Source organism: Ursus arctos, unplaced genomic scaffold (genome assembly GCF_023065955.2).
Source record: "Ursus arctos isolate Adak ecotype North America unplaced genomic scaffold, UrsArc2.0 scaffold_5, whole genome shotgun sequence".
Taxonomy (NCBI): domain Eukaryota; kingdom Metazoa; phylum Chordata; class Mammalia; order Carnivora; family Ursidae; genus Ursus; species Ursus arctos.
In genome coordinates this window covers 66,706,744-66,730,315 of record NW_026623067.1, presented here as the reverse complement: position 1 = coordinate 66,730,315, position 23,572 = coordinate 66,706,744, and the positions used below count along the sequence as shown (strand labels likewise).

Genomic DNA, 23,572 nt, shown 5'->3' with positions numbered 1-23,572 from the left:
AAATGTGTTTTATTTCTGTATGTGTCTCCCCCACTGGACTGAAAACTCCTTGAGGAAACCGGTGCACAATAGCCCAGCTCCTGCTTCTCACTCACTCAGAGAAAGACTTGGTGTCACCTCTCAGAAAGGCCATTTCTGACCACCTGACACACCTTCACTGTTTCACCTTTTTTTCCTTTACTTATCACTCTATGATATTTCTTGTTTGTTCAGGTTTTGTTTACAGTTTTTCTCCCCACTAGAATATGAACTTTTTGAGAGCTGAGGTCTTTTCTGCTTTGTTCATCCTTATATTGCCACCGCCTAGAAAAGTCCCTAGTATATAGTAAGCCTTTAATAAATATGCATTTTTCAAACCAAATTAAATGGGGGATTGATGGATGGATGGGCACATAGTGAGAAGTCAATAAATTAGTTGGAACTGAATTAGCCTAGCTCTATTAGATTAGCAGTATATAGGCCAATAATGGTAGCAGGTTCATTTATTAACACCTTACGGGACACAGACCACCACAGAACTTCAGTATTTACTTCTGTGACTCACTGCCATCAGCTCCCGCCCATTGTTTTAATGTATCCCACTTTGGGAAAGATCTGTCATATCCTAATGCCAGTAGTGACATTCTACATGTTTCCTTCATGTTAATTTCTTATTCTCTCTCTCCTGGGATAAGTACGCATCCTCCATATAAAATAACAGCAGAAGCAAAAGATCCAGAATCAACTTTTGAAGAATTACTGAACTCTTCACTCTATCAATTGATATTTTGTTCGTGAAGGAAGCAGAGAATTGGCTCCAATTCCAGACTCATTTTTTACAAGTTTAACTTCCCTTGCCACCAGCTTCCTCACTGATGAAATAAGCGTGGTAACCTTTTTTTCTTGTAGTCTTCTTTTGAAGAGGTGAGAAAATACTTGTGAATGCTCTTTCCAAACTTCAGAATGCTCATCTAATATGTTGTTCATCAATTATTATTTCATATTTATCCCCTGTTTGTTGATAATGATAACTACATATACCTCCATATGGTCTGCCTTTTAAGCATCTTACTCTTCACTGCGTAAGGTCACTTAATCTTAGGTGTATAATCATTTGCATTCTGAATTGCAACTCCTTCATTAGTTTTTATAACTGTTGAAGTTAATAGGACATTGGGGAAGTGAATAGCACAGGCAAAAGGAAATTGGATTGTGAACTTTTTGTTATGATGACATCCATTTGATTGTGATCCAAATGATTAGTGAAGAAGAGCTGCTTTGTGACAACTTTGAGTGTGACATGAAGTATAAGCCTTGGATTTGCTTATTCGTTTACTGTTTAGAGAAAAATAGCCCCCAGTACCGACATGCATCACATATCATTTAAACTCTTTCTGTGTGCTGACCACCATGGCCACCTAAGGATGTAACACTGTGTAAGACGCAGGGGCTGCTCCAGAGAAGCCAGAAGTCCAGCATCACCTCCATTGTTTGCTCTAAAGAGAAGCAGGCAAGTGGCTGTACAGAACCAAGATCATTCTTTTTTAACAGTTTATAGTTACAGAGGAAGAGCACCTTTTACCTCATATTACCTGAGAGCTAGTGAATTAGGTGTCATCATAACCCCAATTTTTTTTTCATATTTTATTTAAATTCTAGTTAGTTAACATACAGGGCACTATTGTTTTCAGGAGTAGAATTCACTGATTCATCACTTGCATATGACACCCAGTGCCCATCATAACAAGTGCCCTCCTGAATGCCCATCACCCATCCAGCCCATCCCCCACCCACCTCCCTCTGTCAACCCTCAGTTTGTTCTCTATTGTTAAGAGTCTTTATGGTTTGTTTCCCCGCTCTCTCTCTTCTGTTTTCCCTTCCCCTATGTTCATCTGTTTGTTTCTTAAATTCCACATATGAGAGAAATCGTATGGTATATGTCTTTCTCTGACTGACTTATTTTGCTTAGCATGATACACTCTAGCTCCACGTCATTGCAAATTATAACCCCAATATTTAATTGGAGGAAATACTGAGGACCACTAGCCAGTAAGGAAGTAAGCTGATACTTCACAGACACATGCTTCATTCAAGAACACCACACATAATCATGTTTCTTCTGCTGGGCTTTTCAGATTGGCAACATACAGTATTTAAGTGAATCTTGTAAAAATTTATTTCTTAAAAAAATGTGGAATTGCAGACTGAGAAAGAAATACTAATAAATTTGACATCACAGCAATAAGATAGCTCATGTAAAAATACTTTGTAAGCTGTGAAGCCCTATAAAAATATAACATGTCACTTCATATTTTTTGGATTATGATTTATTTCAGTGAATGTGTAGTGAGGGCATAACAAAGATTGGGAGTCATATGACAGAGCAAAAAAGATATTTGTGTATATATATATATATATATACACACACACAAATATATTTTTTACTTGTTCATTGGTATTTGACTTAGCTGATAATGCAACAGTTCCTGGCCACTGTGTCTGCTGACATGTTAATTAATAAGTGGCAGTTGGTAGGTTAAGAGTACCAATGAAGTGGACTTACTGAATAGTGTGGCTTGAGGTCTAATCTCTCTCTTTTAAAATGGTTACAGATTTGGTGAAAATGTCCAGTTCAGCATAAGGTCGTTGGAAGTACACACCTAAATGGTATAGAGTTCTTCCTAAGGCTATCATGTAGTTTAATTAATACATTAAACTAAATTAAGTTAAATTAAACCTGGCTCTCTCTGCTGTTCCACTGACTGGCCTACAATAATCGATCTCTCTACCTGCTGCATTTTCCCGTCCAAACATTGCACAAATCAAGGACAAGGATGCTTGAGACTCCTTTAATGGCGATATTCTCAAAAAGCTAGCCTCCTGTGGTTGTCTAAAATCAAAGCATCATCATGAATTTCTCTTAGTGCTTTTATGAAGTCTGTAAAGATCTTGAAGTTTAAAATGGAAAGCAAAACAAGAATCCAAAGGCTCAACATCTGAGTTTTGGGGGTTAATTTTTTTGAAATGTGAAAATCAGATTATTATCTATCCTAATACTGCAGTTCTAAAAATGAATGGCTTCTTAATTTAATGACTTCAAAGTGATACAGTACATCTTCCTAAAGGTAAATGATTTACCAGTTATCAATTACAAAGGTGCAATTTTTGCTCTATTGATGCCATCTTTACTAATAAAGTCTGATTAAGATGATTAGTTATCCACATATTTCCATCCATTTTATAAGAAGTGTTTCAAGATTTTAAAGCCTTGGAGAAATATTAGTAGGCAATGTGATTAGAGCTACTTATTCTCTGAACATGGAATAGGAAAGAGAAACATGTTTATGCTTAATGAAAGAATGGTTACCAACGAGAAACATCTTTGTAACTTTTAAAAATATTATAATACAACTGTAAAATTCTTTCTTTCGTATTTCCATCCTCAATCTAAGTGTAAACATTTAATTACCAACAAATATTGACCTTCAATATTAGTCAAAACCCAACATATGCTTGGTGACAATCACTGATCAAGTTGACTTACATACATACTGACAATTCATAATGGCAGCATGCTCCTTTCATATTTTGAGGAATTCTGATAAATTAGTATAGTATATTTTATAACAAGATTATCATATACATATTGAATTTGCTAAAAAGTTGAATATTAAATGTATAACTAAAATTAAGAAAACTAGGTATTACTTTTCATTTTATCATAATATTACTTATTCTGAATTTTCAAAACTGAATTTAAAATAAATGTAGTTTGTGGTGAAATTTTATGAAATAAAAAATTCAAATATATATAAAAATATATTTACTTTTTAGATGCATTTACCGTCATTTCTAATTTTAAAATCTAAATGCATTTGATATCTGAGAACATATTTGAATTATATTATGCCTTAATATTAGAATATAAAAATTTTATTAAGAAATTTTTCTTGTTTCCAAGTTGCAAATTTAAAGAAATATTTTAAAAAGAGAATTAAAATGTAAGTGCAAAATATCTATATGTATCATTGTGAATTTTGAATTTAAAATATTATAAATATTTTAATATCTTGATTTACTTACAGTGTACATAAGTTATGTATAATGTCAGGGAGTTTACCTGCTTACTTCATAAAAATAATCTGTCTACATGTTTTCTATTACTTATAGCATGCTACAAGCTATTATTATTAAATGCTGACAGATTTGCACTTTGCCCTTTTTGTTGGAAGCATACCTGATGATGTTTATAAAAATTTAAGTTAAAAAAATTTATAGTAATGAGAAATGCTGAGTCAGTATAAAAATGATTTCGACATAAAACTCAGATTCAGGCTGGTCAAGAAATAACGGATCAAGGATATTTATTGAGGGTTTACAATTTATGAGGTATGCTAATTTCTGAAAACATAAAATATGAGATAGGCCCTTTAAGGGCATTACACTTTCGTTGATGTGATTGACAGCCAAGGGATGACAGTGCATAATGCGGAGGCCTGATGCGGAAGGGCGGTATCTGCCGAGGTGCCACACTCAAAGCAAAGGAAGAAGAATGTCATGAGGAGGAAGAATTATTTTCTTCCTGTGGAGTTCAATGTCAGATCTGTAAAGTAGGTGGGGCTCAAAAGGCATGATGGTACAAATTAAATTTATTTTAAAAATATCTCCTGTCAAATCTAACAGCCACATTTTGAGAATGAATTCTTCCTGATACATTCACATCTTTTCCTGATTTGTTCCCAGAATGTTCGGGCCCATTGGGAATTGAAGGCGGAATCATATCAAATCAGCAAATCACAGCTTCCTCTACCCACCGAGCTCTTTTTGGACTCCAGAAGTGGTATCCCTACTATGCACGTCTCAATAAGAAGGGGCTGATAAATGCGTGGACAGCTGCAGAAAACGACAGATGGCCATGGATTCAGGTAGCACATGGGATGGGGTCAAGGTGACTGCCAAGGAATGACCAGAATCATTTCAGAAAGAATACAAGTCAGAGCCCAAAGTGTGACTTTTCTTTATGGTCAGAGGACAGGATGATTTAGTTGAGTCCAAATGGGGTATAAAAATCTGAAACTGTGGGATATCTGGACATTGACTGAAAAGTGCATTAAGAGGGTTAAAAATGTTGAAATTCTTGGGCTATAAATATTACTATTTTAAGGTACATATCAAAGAAGAAGGTTTTTACATAGGCTATGTGTTCATTAGTACTGTGTTAACATTTAACAGCAACTTCTGACACTTGGAGAAAGTAAAAATTGCATCTTTTCTTTCTGTCTCGAAATCGGTTTGCAGCATGTAACATGTATAATAGATGATAAGAAAACCTAAAATGCCGTCAGCACCTTCTTTCAGTAGCTGAGAATGTTTCAGTTCCTACCGTTTTATTTATTATCAGCGGCCAGCTTTTTTTTTAAAACAGAAAAAAACAAGATATACCAAGATAGTAAATGATTTCCCTAAAATGAGATGGATGGTAGTAATAGCAGAACCTTCTATTTTATCCAGTTAAATGCTTTTTGATGACTTAACTGAAGGGAGACAGTAAACTACATATTAGGAGGACAGAAAAGGCAATTAGACCATGATTTCTGTGAAAGGTTATACCTCTGTTGGGGAGAGTACATTAAAAATATCTAGCAAGTCATTGATGTGTGCCGAAGAGAAGGAAACCCAGGTTTAGTGGAAGACATAATTAATTATCATGAAAAAGCCTTAGGGGAGAATAGTTTTTTAGGTGGGCCTCGGAAAATGGCTTTCAATAGACACTAAAAATCTATGGGACAGCATGATCAAAGACACTAGGTGAGACTCAGGGGAACATCATATAGAAAATCATGACTCGTGTATAGAGGAACATGTATCTAATTAAGTGTGTGAGTTAAGTATGTGTGAAGAGTCATACATACTAAAAGATTTGGAGCTTATTCCAGGGAGCTATTACAGAATTTTGATTTATTAGTTGAGCTATTTTGTTTACTATATAGTTTGAGTCGGGGTAATTTTTAATGTGGAAATCCATGATTTGACATTATTAGGTGCAATGTACAGGGATTGCTTTACAGAAATTTAATAGAATGAGAAACTGATTGATGGCCAAGTAACATGACTTCCTTACCTTAGGAACTGGGCTGAAATCTCCTTCAGATATTTCCTTTGTTCAGGTTTCTTATGAATTTTTATATATCCTACCTACATACCTTTCTTTTATCTATATGGCTCCATGTGGTTACCTGATATTGTTTTGCTTTATGCATTTATTTTTGCATGCATTTGCAGAAATCCCTTCTTAAATTACTCTTGATTTTTCTTTTTCTTTTTTTTTTTAAAGATTTTATTTATTTATTTGACAGAGAGAGACAGCCAGCGAGAGAGGGAACACAAGCAGGGGGAGTGGGAGAGGAAGAAGCAGGCTCCTAGCGGAGAAGCCTGATGTGGGGCTTGATCCCAGAACTCCAGGATCACCCCCGGAGCCAAAGGCAGACACTTAACTACTGCGCCACCCAGGCGCCCCTACACTTGATTTTTCTAATCTGTAGCTACATGTGCAAAGAGAATTCCAGATAATGAACACGGCATATCTATACAGTTTTGATCCCAGAGTAATGAAGATAAAATTAAGGCTCAGAATAGATGAAGGACAGCAAAAACTGCTTATCTTTTATTGTTAAAAATCGTTGCAAAGACCATTTTTTTAAATGGTCTGTTATGATTTGTGGGATTGCAATCATGATAAAACTCTGGGAATTAAGATTTGTAGCAGAAATGGCAGAACGATGTGAGACGATGTCACAAGATTGCATCGGGGTTTCTGTTTGGCAAATTATGTTCGCAAGCTTCAGTCATTGCCACGTTTCAATAAACCATAAATAACATATTTTACAATGTTTTCGCTGAGAAACACCTTATTAGCGTTTCATGCCCTGACTTTTCACTTACTTTGTCCCAGTTTATTGCCTACTTAACTTACACATCACTCTGCCTTTCATTAACTTTAAGTTCTCTTTATCCTTAATTATAGGTAGAGATAACCTCAATGGAACAGGACATTGGTTGACTCTTAGAGAAATTTAGATTAAATATGACTTTGTTAAGTGGAATAATTTATTTTATTCATTTTTTAAGTAGAATAATGTAATACCTCTTATTTTTAAGGGGGTCTATCATTATTACTTTTTTATTGTTATTATTTTGCATTTAGTCTGAAGATGATAATGAACTCTCAGAGAAAAGCAATATAAGTAAATAAAAAGGCTTTTATATTAAATGAAAAAGCCTGTGTATAATGGAGAGAAAACTGAAAATTCTCAATTGTCATTTTAATAGGTATTCTGAGATTATGTTCAAAGTTATTATGTTACTGTATTCTTTCATAACATCTTATTTTCTAAGTTATTTGTTTAAAAGAATAAGTGTATCCCTTTCTTAAAGGAAAATCATATCTAAGAGGCTCTGGGAAGTCGACTCATGTACCTAATTTTCTGTCTGAGCATTATTAATTTCCCTTGTCACTTCTTTTGTTTATACTCAGTACTTCAAATGAAACATTTGAGTACTTTGCTTAAACTCACTTATAATGAGCACAGTATTCCCCTAATCTTTCAGGTGTATGACACACATACACTAATTAGTATTCAGTTCCATTTTCTTCCTTGTCTAGGTGAAATAAAAATTGAAATTGCCATTTTAAATGTACACACTCAGTGGGCAATTATCGAGAGCACCACAATGTTTCTAATTGGTTTTGGATTTCAAGGGTTAGTGCAATAAATACAGTTAAACAAAACCTTTTTCTCCCCATTTTCAAGTTTTTCTGACCTTATATTCCTTACCTACATTCTTTTTTCCAACTAATAACCACCACATTGAACACTGACTATTCACTAGCATTTTGGAATGTCAGTTTCTCTTTCTGACTGATGTATTAGAAATAGCAACTTTGTATAATTATGGAAATATGTCTTAGGTTATCTTATATAAAAATGTGTAAGTTTATTTAATTCTTCTGGGTACTTTGCTAACTGACTAAGATCTGAAGATGACTATTTGCTATTTATTTTTAAAGATAATTCTTTTATATTCATTATTTTTCTTTTATAGATACGGGCAGTAAAATATTATTTTTTTGATTTCTGAGTTGATTTGTTTTATGCGTATACATTCTTTCTAGAATGCATATGCGTTACATTTCCAGCTAGTCATTTATTCATCCATGCAACAAACATTTACTAAATGACTGTCTCTGTGGCAGTCTCTGCTCTACTAGGCACTAGAAGAAAGACAGCACTTTCCTTCCAGATGTTCTGAATCTAGGGGTACCTGGGTGGGCAGTTGGTTAAGCGGCCATCTCTGGATTTCAGCTTAGGTCATGATCGGAGGGTCCTGGGATTGAACCCTACATTGAGCCCCCCCGTCAGACTCCATGCTTAGTGGGGAGTCTGGTTGAAGATTCTCTCTCTGCCTCTCCCCCTGCTCTCACTCTCTCTCTAAAATAAATAAATAAATAAATAAATAAATAAATAAATAAATAAATAATTCTTTAAAAAAAAAAAGATGTTCTGAATCCAGCATATAGTAAAGTAAACAAGGTAAATATAACAATAAAGTATATATACCCTGGTCTTACATCCTCTGCTAACCCTTTCATTTGAACCATAATATTTTATTATATTTGAACAGCCTATTCTAATAAAACTTTTGTTAAATGGAAAAGCTGGTTTAGCATAATATTTAAAGAACATGAGGAGAGGAATTCACACTACACTAGGTATTACATAGCTGTATTATTATATGCTGATCTGTTTGATGGGTATACCAAAGCGAGGCCATAATTTTCCTTTGAAAGTTAATTTACCAGTAGTAGTGTCAGTACAAGTATTTTATCACTGAGAAAAATAGGCTTTGATCTTTCCCTTTTAAATAATTCATTATTCTCTAAAAAAATATGAATATGATCTCAATATGTTCCTTTTCTATATGCCACAAAGTTTGTGTGTGGGGAGAGATCATTACTTCTCAAACTTTAATGTGCACAGGAATCTTTTGGGTCACTGGGTAAAAATAGAAACCTCTGGATTGCCTCTCAGACCTACTGCAGGTCATCAGCAGACTACATTGAAAAAACATGTCTCATCGGCTCATTAAGCCTGGGTTGGGACTGCCTGAGGTACATTAAAAAATAAATAAATAAAATTAAAATAGCACTTTTGCTTGATGATCTGGGCTCTTTGTTGTTGGAACCGCAAGTAGTGATAACTATATGGGGTAGAAAGAGAGGAAAGAATGGTGAAGAAAAATGAGGAAGGATAATGAGAACTGTGTGACCCACGAAAGTTCTCTAAACTGGATGGAGGCAGAACCATGTTAGTTATCTTAAGGCAGAAGTGCACCCAGCTTTAGCAGCAGTTCATAGCAGGCATTATTCATTAGTCATAAAGTCTTTAAGAATTTTCAGCAACTACTATTCCTAAATGGCTATAGATTCTTTGTGGTTGGAAATTTTAAAATATCCCAAAGCAAGATCATCTGACTTTTAGATTTGAAACAAAATAATAGTTACTTCAGAATACATGGGCCCAAATGAGAATTAAGAGAGTTGAGTTACAGATTCATATTTCTGGAGTACACATTTCGTATATGGTTGTGTTTTTTTTTTTTTAATCTTTGTGAACAGTGGGATTGAAAATGCTGCAAAAAACAGAGGAATCATCTATGTCATTTCAAAAGCCTGTATATAATGTGTGTGAAACTCTTTTGGTACTTTATAGACAGCTGGAGCTCCTTGAGATTCAAAACCCATTTTTAAAACATGGATTTTAAGAAGGTTTTTCTTTCATTTTCAGGTTGTTTTCTAGTTACAGAACCTGAATTACATAGAATCTAATCCATCTTTACTACTTCTTCATTCAAGTAGAAAATGTTTTCGCCTGTCTTTTTCCTTAAAAAAGCTACTTTCTCAGATACATTGCCATCCATACCAAACACCTCTCTAAGACTAATGACATCTGAACATCAATGTGCTGCTGCTTCTAGTGATCTCTTTTTATAAACAGTAATCCTAAATAGAAAATTGCAGTTTTTCTTTAAGTTGTTTATTAGAAGTAACCTTTCATAAATAGTTGTGTGTTATTAAAAAATGTTACCTTTTTATTTTTAAAAACAAAAAGATACTTAGCGTTAAGAAAAAAATGATCTGATATATCCATACTGAAAAATAATATATTTAGTCTATTTATTTGGTCATTTGCAGCCTTTATACTAATACTACTACGTATTGCTTTCTGATGTGCTTTAAAGGATGTTTTTTGGATCTTAATTCCAAATTCTATGAGCTATGGAATATATGATTAACAGTATGGCAATTGTTCTCTAATTTGAAAGAAGTTGTATCTGGAATCTCCTCTTTTTGCTCTAAGCTACTTCCTCTCTGACTTTCAGCACCCAGGGCCTCATTGACCTGGATTTCTTGCTGTTCCTCAACTTCCTCTGGCTGTTTTCTGCTGCTGTGCTTAGGCACGTACCCTTCCTGCGTCATCTATTCACCATCTACTGGGCTTCTTTAGATTCAGATTCTTCATTCCATTCTGTATAATGTGATTCCTGGAATTCCTGCTTTTTATCTCCAAAGATAAAGGTGACCACACTGGGGGCACCCGGGTGGCTCAGTTGGTTAAGCAGCCAACTCTTGGTTTCGGCTCAGGTCGTGGTCTCAGGGTCGTGAGATTGAGCCCTGTGAGATCGAGCCCCGGTCAGCTCCACACTCAGTGGGGAGTCTGCTTGAGATTCTCTTTCCCTCTCCCACTGCTCCTCCCCATGCTCCATATATGCTCTTTCTCTCTCCCCAATATAAATAGATAAATCTTTAAAAAGAGAGAGAGAGAGAAGTGACCACACTGCCCTCTTTTCCCACTCTAATTCTTTTTTTTTAATAATAATATTTTTTTATTATATTATGTTAGTCACCATACAGTACATCCCTGGTTTCCAATGCAAAGTTCCATGACTCATTAGTTGTACATAACACCCAGTGCACCATGCAATACGTGCCCTCCTTAATACCCATCACCAGCCTATCCCATTCCCCCACCCCCCTCCCCTCTGAAGCCCCCAGTCTGTTTCCCAGAGTCCATAGTCTCTCATGCTTCACTCCCCCTTCTGATCATCCCCCCTTACTTTATCCCCCTCTTCTTCTACCGATCTTCCTACTTCCTATGTTCCATACATGAGTGAAACCATATGATAATTGTCTTTCTCTGCTTGACTTATTTCACTTAGCATTATCTCCTCCAGTCCCATCCACGTTGCAGCAAATGTTGAGAAATCATTCTTTTTGATAGCTGAGTAATATTCCATTGTATATAGGGACCACATCTTCTTAATCCAGTCATCTGTTGAAGGACATCTCGGCTCCTTCCATGATTTAGCTATTGTGGACAATTCTGCTATAAACATTGGGGTGCATATGGCCCTTCTCTTCACTACGTCTGTATCTTTGGGGTAAACACCCAGTAGTGCAATGGCTGGATCATAGGGTAGCTCAATTTTTAACTTTTTAAGGACCTCCACACTGTTTTCCAGACTGGCTGTACCAACATGCATTCCCACCAACAATGTAGGAGGGATCCCCTTTCTCTACATCCTTTCCAACAATTGTTGTTTCTTGCCTTGTCAATTTTTGCCATTCTAACTGGCATAAGGTGGTATCTCAGTGTGGTATCCAAGATCTACAAAGAACTTCTCAAACTCAATACACAAGAAACAAATAAACAAATCATAAAATGGGCAGAAGATATGAACAGACACTTTTCCAATGAAGACATACAAATGGCTAACAGACACATGAAAAAATGTTCAAAATCATTAGCCATCAGGTAAATTCAAACCACTCTGCTAATTCTGTATGTTAGTTACCAGCAGCTAACATTCTCTATGGTTATGGTTTACCTTTCTCTCTCCTATCCTGCAAGCCACTTGAGAGTATGAATTATACCTGATTTAAGTGTATTTCCATAGCATCTTAAATAAAAAACAAAAACAGATAGATGCAAATAATTGATTGATAGAATAGAGAATACTGAACAAAATAAGTGGAAGAGACCTAGTGCCTATTTTGGCATGGTAATTACACTGAGTGGTGCTGAGAGTGCCCCAACAACTCAGTTCACTCCCTGTGTTCAGATGTTATAAACTTTCATTTGAACTGTGCCATTTTAGCACAATCCCTTTCGTGTCATATGGTGTCTACCCACAGTATAGGGATGCCTCACCCATCTGAGAAGCACAGGAATCAGAATTTCTGCAAATCCTGATGAACCATACCTTTCTCTGTAATCACTGAAAACCACCTTTGTAAGCAACGTTGGATAATGGGTAATATTTGTAAGGTGTCCTCTAGGAAGTGTGCTAATTAAGCTTTGAATACCAAATACCAAAATTTTCATCTTTTCCTATCCCACTTTAGTATTTCCTGAAATGCTAAAAATTAAATGTCTTAGTTTCTTGCACATTTTTATAAATTTATCATATTCACTCAAGAATTTGAAACTTTAGACAATGCTGTTGCAAAATAACCATATCTTCTCTTTCTAAGATTAATTTGCCCTAGTAAAACAAGCTTTTAAAATACTAGTATCTCTCTAGCTTATGTAATATGTCATTTTTACCCTTACAGAAATGTCAAAGACATACAAACTATACCTTATTACCATTATTCATAAAATATAGAATGTAAAGAGTTACAGGGAATTGTTTTAATACAATTTTTAGCATCTATTAAACTCTGAGTAGATAATTCAGTGAACCACATGTATATACAAGACTGTTTGATTGTATTTGCTACACATTTTGGCCATGAGGGAAACTTTTCCAGCTTAACTTTTATATTTACAAAGGTTAAGATTTTAAGTGCCTTGAAGTTCATTCAGTTCGCATTATCTTGTGACTATTACCAGAGTGATTTTTTAGTTTATGATACTGTTAAGAGTGAATTAGAGATAAGCTGAATTAATGGAAAATAGCAACTTGCTATTGTCATGAAAAAAATAGAACAGTCAATGTTTAGAATCTCTGGTTTGACAATGTCCCCTGATCACATTCATGACAAATTTATGCACGTTCCCTCTTCATATCTCTCCATGTGACCATCTGGTCAGCCTCTGGGCTGTGTCTTCCAGTTTCTAGCACTTAGGATGAAAGGAGGGCAACTGAGTTCCAGTCATCTTTCAGAGTTTCTTATTGTAACTTTTCTGTTACATTGCGTGATGCATTCCTCATAATCCTGTGACTGTAAATCCAGCTTCACCGAAGGTGTTAAACCCGCTTATGAGAATTGCTTATGGGAAATGCGATTTAGGAATTAGAGTCCACCACTGTGTCCAGTGCAGCAATTCTTCCTCATAGGGTGAGGGCACAGAGCGTCTGCTGGCAGCCTGTCCTGAGTCCCTGGAGGTGAGAAATGCAGAGAAGCAGGGGGAAAAGGGAGAGTCTGAGCTAAAGGTTTGATTGTCTCTTCATGTTTATCTTCTGTGAACCAGTGGGATTACTGTTTGGATTGGGCTGAAGGAATCCCTTATTTCCACTGTAGACACTGAACAAATTTGTTCTGCCCCAACGCCTTACTGAAAACCCCCTTGTTTTGAAAATATGACCAAGCACAGAGCCACCTAACCTGATTCTGAAAGCTTTATTTTCTTGAGACAGTAATTAATTTGAAAACATTTTGGTTTGGGGGAGATTGTTGTTTAAAACTAACTGAATGTGGTTAGGCTTAAGTGCAGAAAAAAGTTACTGTGTTCACCTATAGTTAGGTTACAAGTGAGTCTCATTAGCGATAATATTATATATTAGCTTTAAAATAATCCAACAGCTAGCACTGTGTGCTGTTACAATTGCTTTACATATATTGACTACCTATTTCCACGTAACTGGTATTGTTCTTATCCCCATTATTCATGTGGGGAGATCTAGGCACAGAAAAGGAAGTTGTCAAAATTCACTAAAATAGTAAGTTGCATGCTTAAGGTTTATAAGAGGGACCTTATGTGAGAGACCAGAGCCAAACTACTCATAACCTCTGTACTATCCTTTCTTTGACAGCTCTTGAAGGTCTTTTCCTTTTTTTGTTGTTTTTTTAAGAAGGGATGGGCACTCGTAGTGGGCATGAGGGAGTCTAGTGTTTTTTAAGGCTTTATGAAGTGCCTGTTGTAGCCAATAAAATTTATGTTTGCCCATAGCAAGCAGTCCACCTCTAGCTAGGACAGCAGTTCTCAAAATTCAACTACATAAAAATTACCTGGAGGGCCGTTTTAAATATGGTCCTCATCCTTAGAGTTTCTGAATTCATGGGTCGGAGTTGGGACTAGGGCACTCCTTAATGAACGGAAAGTCCAGGTGGATTTTGATATGGGTGATTTTGAGGAAAAAAAAGTAGTAATCACTACCCTAATGGAGCTCACACTAGTCTTCGTGCAAGAGACATACTTCCCCTTGGATGTGCCCCTTTCACTACTAGAAACAATTTAAATAAAGATATCAGAGAACAGTATATTGCTCTTCAAAATGAGACATTGGTGTGAAACATTTTTAAGTAATGGATGGCACCAAGACATCACAAATCCAACACCTAACTATGTAAGCTGCTTTGGTGAGACTTTATTACTAACCTGCCTATATTAATGTGTGCCCTAAGTAGCATCCCCATTCTTCCATGAACTAGATATAGTAATGCTTAATTGTTTTCATAGGATTTTTGTCTGTAACATGAGGCCTTCAATAATTAAGTCATAATTAAATAGTAGAAGGATTATAAAAAAATCCACATCCCTATAAGACCAGGCTTTAAATGTTTTATTGTTAAATGCTCAGCTGGGTCTTAGGAGTCTTTAAGGAAGAAATATTTATTTTCTATGCAACCAGAATACAATGACAACATCAAAAAGCCATTTACATTTTAATTATTAAAGGTGAATTTAGCATATTCAGCATTTTTAAGATTTTTTTTTTTTGACAGAGATAGAGATAGCGAGCAAGAGAGGGAACACAAGCAGGGGGAGTGGGAGAGGAAGAAGCAGGCTCATAGCAAAAGAGACTGATGTGGGGCTCGATCCCATAACGCTAGGATCACGCCCTGAGCCGAAGGCAGACGCTTAACCGCTGTGCCACCCAGGCGCCCCAACATATTCAGCATTTTTAAGGATGATGTTAAGGAGGTTATTCCAGAGGGAGAGAGAACAGAATGAAAAAATCACAAGGGAAACAGAGAGAGCACAAAGTACATCAGGGACTGGTCTTCACTAAAAAGATGGGTACCTGTAGGGGGATAGGAAGATGAAAGTCTGCAAAGGTAAGGAGACACCAGAATGTGCAAATACATCAGTGTCCAGTGAGGTGGCACGTGATGGTCGTTGAAGGGTGTTCAGCAGGGTGTTGACACGGTCAGAACTAGAGCTCGGGAGGATGACCTGTCAGTGGGATGTATTACGAGTTCCCAACACAGTGCCGAGTGAGTAGGAGGCAGTTCATAAAATCTCATCAAATAAACATCGTGCTTAATGCAGAGACAAGCCTGGAAGCAGGCTTACCAGTGAGGAGGTTTTTATAGCTAACTGCCCAAGGAGAACCTGAATTACAGTAGCAGCAGTTGAAATAAAAATAAAAGATTAAATTGTAAGAGGGCTTGAGGGTGCAGCACTGACAATTGAATCGTGTGTTAGGGGAGAGGAGGAAGGGAAAAAAAATGAGAAAAATTAAGCTCCAGGGTTTTGAGCTTAAACGTAGTTTTGGTACCATTAATAGAAATATAGAAATCAGGACAAGGAGTTTTGTGTGGCTGGAAAATGATGAGTATATTTTGAGTCTTAATGTTTGATTTACTTGGAGAAAATCCTAACGGTGTTGAGCCTAAAGCTGGAAGAGTGATAGTTTGGAAGTAGATTAAGTGGGCACCACTGCCATGAGATACTTCCTTATTCTCACTGGCCACTTGTGGGTCACAAGTGGACTGGAAACTAAGGTGGTGTCCACTTAGAGTTGAAATAGATATTTGAAGGGCACCTGGGTGGCTCAGTCAATTAAGCGTCTGCCTTTGGCTCAGGTCATGGTGTCAGGGTCCTGGGATCGAGCCCTGCATCAGGTTCCCTAATTGTGGCGAGTCTGCTTTCCCTCTCTCTCTCCCTTTGGGATCTCGTTCACGCTCACTCTCTCTCAAGTAAATTAATAAAAATCTTAAAAAAAAAAAGAAATAGATATTTGAGGGAACCCTAAAATGAAGTATCTTCCCCAAGTGGTGAAAACTTCTTTTCCTTCTAATTCCATTTCCATCAAAACCGTTTATAAGACAACAGTTTACCTGGGAACACCACGTTCAGGACCCTCATGAAGAAAAGAACTGACCTTTAATTCTACATGACACCTTGTTCAGTGCATTTCACTTCCATACCATAGGTTGGTTCCATTTTCTCCATGTATTTGTTTTTAGTGTAGTTATTGCTGTGGCTGCTGCTGTTTTCCCCAGAATTGATATAGTTAATTAAAACAGTAGCTAGTTCAGCCTGACGTCGGTGTACTTAGTGTAGATTGTTTTATTTTGTTGTGATCGTTAGTTCTTAAAAAAATAATAAAGGTCTCCTTTTTTCCACAAATGGGCTCTCAAATTTTTTGCATCTATTATATATTTAATGCTTCAGTAGCTTTGAGGTATTTTTCCTGAGTTCATAATACATAGGCTGTATTTTCTTTTCTCAGAGTTAAAAAAAACTGTGTTAAACCCAGGTCTCCTTAGTTTATTACTATCATTAGTGCTGTTAAGAGATGTAGTGCTGAATTTCATAAGTAGATGTGAATTTTTGTGTCTTCGTTTTCCTAGCAGGAGCCCAACCTAAGACAGTATTTTTACATAACAGCAGCTTTCAAGCAGCTCTTAAACTGAAATGTGATTATCGTGCAGAACAAAAAAACAAACAAACAGAAACACCCAATAAGACATTTTAATATTACCAGTGGATCTTAGCTTTCCTTTTCTTAGGAACGTTAACCCAGATTTGGAAGGATGTACATAAATGTTGAAAGAAGAGTACATTGTCTGATATTTTTTCAGAAAGTTTTTGTTAGTTTCAGATCTGTTGGAGATAAACTAGTTTTTATTGAGCAGCTACTATTTGCAGAGAGCCATTTGGGCAATAGACAAGTTTTTTGTGCTCATGTGGAGCTTATCTAAGTAGATAAAACATTTTAAATTATCTTGTGTGGAAATGTTCTACTTCATTGTATGGACATTTCAGAGGGAAAAAGCTATTTGATTTAATTCAATGAACAACTGAATTCTTAACTGTGTGCTGTGGGAAGAGTGGAAAATTTACTGTGTTGAGTTCCAGCCACATGGGACTTTTTTCAAGTGTGTTCCCTTCTGCTTCCCCAGGCTTACAAAAAAATCTTTGAAAGCGACCTCCAACTCCATTTAAAGTAATAAATTCATTCATTTAGTATATTCATTGAGTATTTTCCATGTGTCATTTGCTGTTTTAGATGCTGCCTTCTCAAGGAAGCCTTCTTTAACTCCACCCCTCACCTCAGACTAAGTGTGTTCTCCTAATACATGTTCCTATAGCATTTTGTTCTTTTCCTTCTCTAGCACTTGTCACAGCTTTTAAAGACGATATCGGAGGTTATTTTATGAGGTAAGCTGTTTGAGGGTAGAGGCACTATCTATCTGTTGGCTCACTTGTATTCCCACCAATCTTTACGACTAAATCTTTAATAAATAAGAACAGAATTGTTGTCATAATCAATGTCCTAAATAAAAGTTCTATTTTCCTTTTTTAAAATTTTTATTATTTAAGTATAGTTGACATACAGTTTCATATTAGGTGCACAACATAATGATTTGACAATTCCACACATCATACAATGTTCACCATGATTAAGTGTAGCCACCATCTGTCACCGTATGACATTCTTATGATATTATTGACTATATTCCTTGTACTTTTCACGTCCATTACTTATTTATTTTATAACTGGAAGTTTGTACCTCTTAATCTCCTTCACCTATTTTTCCCATTCCCCTACCCTCTCCCCTCTAACACCACCAGTTTGTTTTCTGTATTTATGAGTCTGTTTCTGATTATTCATTTGTTTTGTTTTTTAGAGTCCACATACAAGTGAAATCATATGGTACTTTTCTTTCTCTGACTGACTTAACCCACTTAACATAGAATACTCTATAGGTCCATCCATGTTGTCACAAATGGCAAGATCTCATTCTCTTTTATAGGCTGAGTAATACTCCATTATATATATGTAAGATAGATAGATAGATAGATAGATAGATAGATAGATAGATAGATAGATAGGTTCATTCCATACCTTCTCTCTCCATTCTTCCCTCAGTGGACACTTAGGTTGCGTAAGCGGTTATATTCTATGGTGAACAATATGGTATTCAAGATCAGTGGTTCTGTATTCAACTGGCCACCGTCATTTTGACTACAGTTACTTAACCACTCTAAGATATAAGTTCTTTATATATAAAGTGACAACAAAAATAGAGCGGCCTCTTAGGATTGTTGTGAGGATTATATGATTGATGCTTAGTTGCATGTTGGCTATATAGCAAGTAATTAATAAATGTACATTCTCACATATTCAAAAATGTTTGAGAGTTGTGTCCAAGATTTTAACTGTCTCTGCAGATCTTTTTCATCTGTTTCTGTAGCAAGAGGATTAGTGGCTAAGCAATTTTTACCTCAGATAGTTTTATTCTGTAAGATTTTGTATATTCTGTATAAAAATATGTTCTTTTAGAATATATTTCCCAACCTCCCATTCCACTAGTTATGGCCATGTGACTCACAAGGGGCCAAAGGCATATAAGCAAAAATGTCACGTGGTGGTTTCTGGGAACCTTGCTTAAGATACAACATGCACCTGCTCTCTTCCTCCCTTTCTCATTTTGCTGCTGAGAATTCAGATGCTGCCATCTTGGACAATGAGATCAAGGTTACATACAGTGGCAACAAGCTAGGAGGTTCCTGGGGCCCTGATGTATCAGCCCCTCCTGCCCAGTCACATGTTTACACAAGAGAGAAGCCAAGTTCTTTCTTATTTAAGCCATTGTTAAGTTGGGTTTTTGTCACAGCTGAACCAAATCGTACTTAATATGAGTCTGCCAACAGCGTGTTCAGTATTAGATCCAAGGCAGAATGTTTCAATGCCGTAACAGTGTCTAAGTATTACATATAAGTGCAAAGGGATTCACATAAAATGAGACTTACAGAACAGGTAAGTTTTCAGATTGCTGCAGTAGATTAAAGAGACCTTTCAGGTGGACAGACATAGCAAAAGAAGAATTTCCTTTTTGTCCAACCTCACCATACCTCTCATTATCCCTAAGCATAGTGGGTTCTCCACCTTGTGCACTTTCTCTCTCCCTTTCTCTGAGTCTTTGATGACCATTCAGTCCTGGTATGTGACCTTGGGCAGGCCATCTGACATTTCTTGCCTTTGGCTTCTTACTTCCAGAGTACTGATATTCTCTTTATATCCATGACAAGGCATTCGTCCCCTTATCATTTGTATCATTCTATTTTGTTTTGTAGTTAGTTATTTGTGTGTCTTACTCTTTTTATTACATGTGACGGGTGCAAAAATCTTTTCTGTTTTTACATTTCCTGCTGTATATGTCATTGTGTTTGTAGATTATAGATATGTAAGAAATAGTGGAAGAATTAAATCAATTTATTGATTATATAGAGGCATACATGCACATGTGATAATATTCAGAAATACAACTGGAAAACTAGGTTGTATGATGTCATAGAAATTTGTGCATGCCACAGTGGAAAACACACATGTTTTAATTTGGGTAGGAGGGAAAAGCCACTGAAGGTTTGAAAACAGTGAAGTGATTTAACAAAAGAAAAAAATCTATAGTTCAAGCTACCAAAAAAAAAAAAAATTAAGTATAATTTAGTTTGCCTAAATTCGCTCTTACAAATGATACAATCAGTACATTTTTAAAAGATTTCCTAATTACCAACTTCTGCTCAGCAAAACTATTATTTCAAAATAATGAGATATATTCTATTTTCTTCCTCATAAATTTCAAATAATTTAATGTTTTGCTATACAGAACTGTCTGGTAGTGTTGAAACTGTGTTTCTTTGAAAACATGTAAAAATGTTATTTTTCCATGTTACTAAGGAGTTGCTGTTGGACCAGAGTGCTGTGTGGGGAGTAGAATTTTTTTCTGTGGTTGGTTTTGTTCTTCGTGCATTCTTCTCCTTACTTGTAAGGGAACAAAGATGATCAAAATCCCCCCATCATCTCTCCTTGTTGGGCCATACAGAAGACCAGAATTGTCCAATTAATTTCTTAAGGTTAATATAAAGAACAAATGAAATAGTGTACCATGTGTATAAAAGAACTTTGAAAAGTAAAATTAAAGAAATGGAGTCTAATGTGCCTAACCAGTGTGAATTAAAGAATCATTTTGTTCTTTCTATTGTTTTTCCACATTTGGAAATGAAGGTTCAGTTTTTGTCTTCCCTGGACAAAATGGTAAGGATAGAAAACAATCATCAAATGCTTAAAGATGCTAGGTAGGTAAGGGTAACATCATCCTACTCAGAAAACCCAGGGGTGCCTGGGTGGCTCAGTCGGTTAAGCGTCTGCCTTCAGTCAGGTCATGATCCCAGGATTCTGGGATCGAGCCTGCATTGGGCTCCTTGCTCCGTGGGGAGCCTGCTTCTCCTTCTCCCTCTGCATACAGCTCCCCCTGCTTGTGCTTGCTCTCTCTCTCTGTCAAATAAATAAATAAAATCTTAAAAAAAATACTCAGACAACTCTGTGAATTAGATAACATGTCATTACCATTGTATGGATAAAGAAATTCTGGTTTACAAAGGATGAGAAACTTGCCCAAGACCATGTTAGGAAGTGCAGTGGGGCACACCTAGCTTACCAGCCTGGCTTTTCAAAAACAAACATCTTGCCATTAAGTGCTGTGATCTACTCCTGTCCTGAAGAAACAGAAATTCTGTTGTTCCTTCGAGTATCTTCCAGTGGAGACAGGCAATGTGGGTCTTAGCGGTCCTTTTTGCTGATCAGCACCCAGGAAGGAGGGGCGTGCACATCCTGCAGATGTGTGGTGCAGGACTCCCAGTGCCCAGGCTTCGCTTCTCTTCGTTTCTCATCTTCCCTGTGTTTTAAAGCACTGCCGTTCTCCCTGACACTGAATACTGAGGGCCGTATCTCAGCAAGTCCAGTCCCAGATGTTGGTTTGTTGTGAAAAGCTCTGACCTCAAATTTCAGGAATTATTTGGTCATAAATGTATTCAAAATGTTACAACAGTTTAGGGCATCTTACCTTCCATGTATTATTAAAAAATAATTAGACATTTAAAGGCAGTGCCCATAACTCCCATAGAAATACAACACAAATTACAAATTAATCCTTACTATAGAAATTCATAAGCAAGCAGAAGAATGAAAAGATATTACTTGCTTCTTCTAGGATGACTTCTTTAGACTGCAATGAATCTTTTGTATCCAGTGACATTTTGAGGGAGTATGGAATATTGCTAGTGTGTATCTGAATTTGGATTCATATTAAAAACGTACTTTCAGCATGTCTGAAATTAGATAATCTGGTTAGCCCACTTAGCAACATGCCTAGCACCTACCTTTAGGTCTAGAGTAACTATTTCATCATAAGGAGAAATAACCGAGCACTGTTTAGTTGGTCTATTTATACAAAATTTTTGAATCATGAAGTTCTCAAAAAAAACCCATGAAATGTAAGTCCATTTTGTTATTGTTCAGGCCTCTGCTGATCTATTCCAATACAGCAATGCGATTTAACTTCTGAAATATAGTTATTTAATTTTATTTTTGAAACACAGATGTAAGAGTGTACTTATTTAGATGAGAATAAAGCCAGAAAAACACAAAGAATATAGAAAGTTATTACTTGATAATCGGTACTACATTTGTGTCCCAGAGCTTTCCAGTCTTGCTTGTTAGCCCTCTTATTGCTTTTTTTGGTTAATTCATTCATATTGCACAATGCTAAAAAATAATATCCTAGAAAACTTGCCATCTTTTGTGCTAGAGCATATGTTTGCTTTGTAGACTTTTTTCTTCAGTACATGACAATGAAGATTATCATGGTATTCTGCTTCCCACAAGTACTTTTAAGTTTTTATTATGTGTTACTTGGTTTTGTCTTGATGTTTAATTGATCCCATGTCAGCTTTTAAAATTTTAGGACACTTGCTGCTCCTACCAATAATATCTTCATAAATGGAAAAGTATAGAATGTTCCCATAGCAAAAGTTGGAAATTCTTCTGTTGACGTTGTTGTTTGAATGCTACAAATAATACAATGAATTAAGAAAAATCAGACGGCATGCAGGGAGATAGTGCATTCTTGTCTGCCTGCTAACCCTTCCCTGTCCTGGATAGGGATTCTGACATCAGGGGACTCTCAGTTTTAGCTAAGACTATCCGTAATTGGCTAGTAATTGGATATCCTGTTTTTATTCTTGTTTGTATCTATATTGTTGTTGTATCGATTTACTCAACACTGTCCTCAGCCCCATTCACCTTGAAGTCCACTCAGTGAGGTGGTTGAAGCAGAGGAGAGCATTCACGTGGACCCTGCATGGAGATTCCTCCCACAGAAGAGCTGTTGCCACCTACAGGAAAGTAAGAAAGTGGAGTCTTGCCCTCATCCTCCCCCGCCCCTCTCCCTTTATAGCAAACATACTTGGGCCCCATGCTTAGGCATCAAGGTTTTTTTTTTTTCTTTTGGGTAGCACCTCACGCTTCTCTAAAAATAGAGATTAGCAAAGTTACCTTATTTTCATTATTTCTAATGTATTTTTATTGGTGCTAGCATTCCTACTTAGGTCTTGATATCATTTCCTCTTTTTATTCCTCTGGTTTCTTCTCTAACTTCTCCTATCAATGCTTCATGGTTTCTCTATTTTTCTCCTTCCTCCTTCCCTTCCTTCTTTCCATCTTTTTACTGAGTCTCTTCAGATTGATGGGCTCTTTATAAACAATGACTCTTTTAATTTTTGCCCTAGCCATATGAAGTAACCAAGAAAGATACAAAAATTTAAAATTCAGAGCATATGAATTAAAATCTATACTTCAGACCATAGAACTTTATTTATGAGGGTTCTACACTACCTTTCTAGATATTCCACCGAATTTAGTATACAGGTAGAAGTCTTCAAACAAAATGGCCACAGTTCAGTTCACTTCTGAATGTGAAGCTGTGAATGTCGGAGCATGTGAAGAAAGTCTACCCACAGCAAGTACCAAGAAAGATGAGTGCGGTATAGTGAGAGTCCTTTAGAAACAGGTGGAAATACAGAGGAAACAGTTATTCTAGGCCAGGGCTTTTGGAACAACCAACAGATTGCACCCATAACAGTGTATTGCTTCTGTTGCATGCTGTTTAGTGAATGAGGTGTTTTACTTTGATTGGAAGCTTTACCAGGTGCAAGGAGTCATAAAGAGATTATTGTTTTATGTCTGTTCACATGTGTTCTTTTCCCATCTCTTTTTAAAGAAGACAGTCAAATTA

General features: G+C 36.3%; 1 protein-coding gene across 2 annotated transcripts in view; it reads left to right on the top strand.

Moving 5' to 3' along the window:
- The window catches only part of EDIL3 (EGF like repeats and discoidin domains 3), a 398,882-nt gene that overhangs the window by 259,144 nt on the left and 116,166 nt on the right, over window positions 1-23,572 (top strand). For both annotated transcript variants that reach the window (XM_044384053.3, XM_026498663.4), the window contains one exon: window positions 4,723-4,904. In XM_044384053.3, the coding sequence (XP_044239988.2) occupies window positions 4,723-4,904 (182 nt within the window). The remainder of the gene's footprint in view (window positions 1-4,722; window positions 4,905-23,572) is intronic.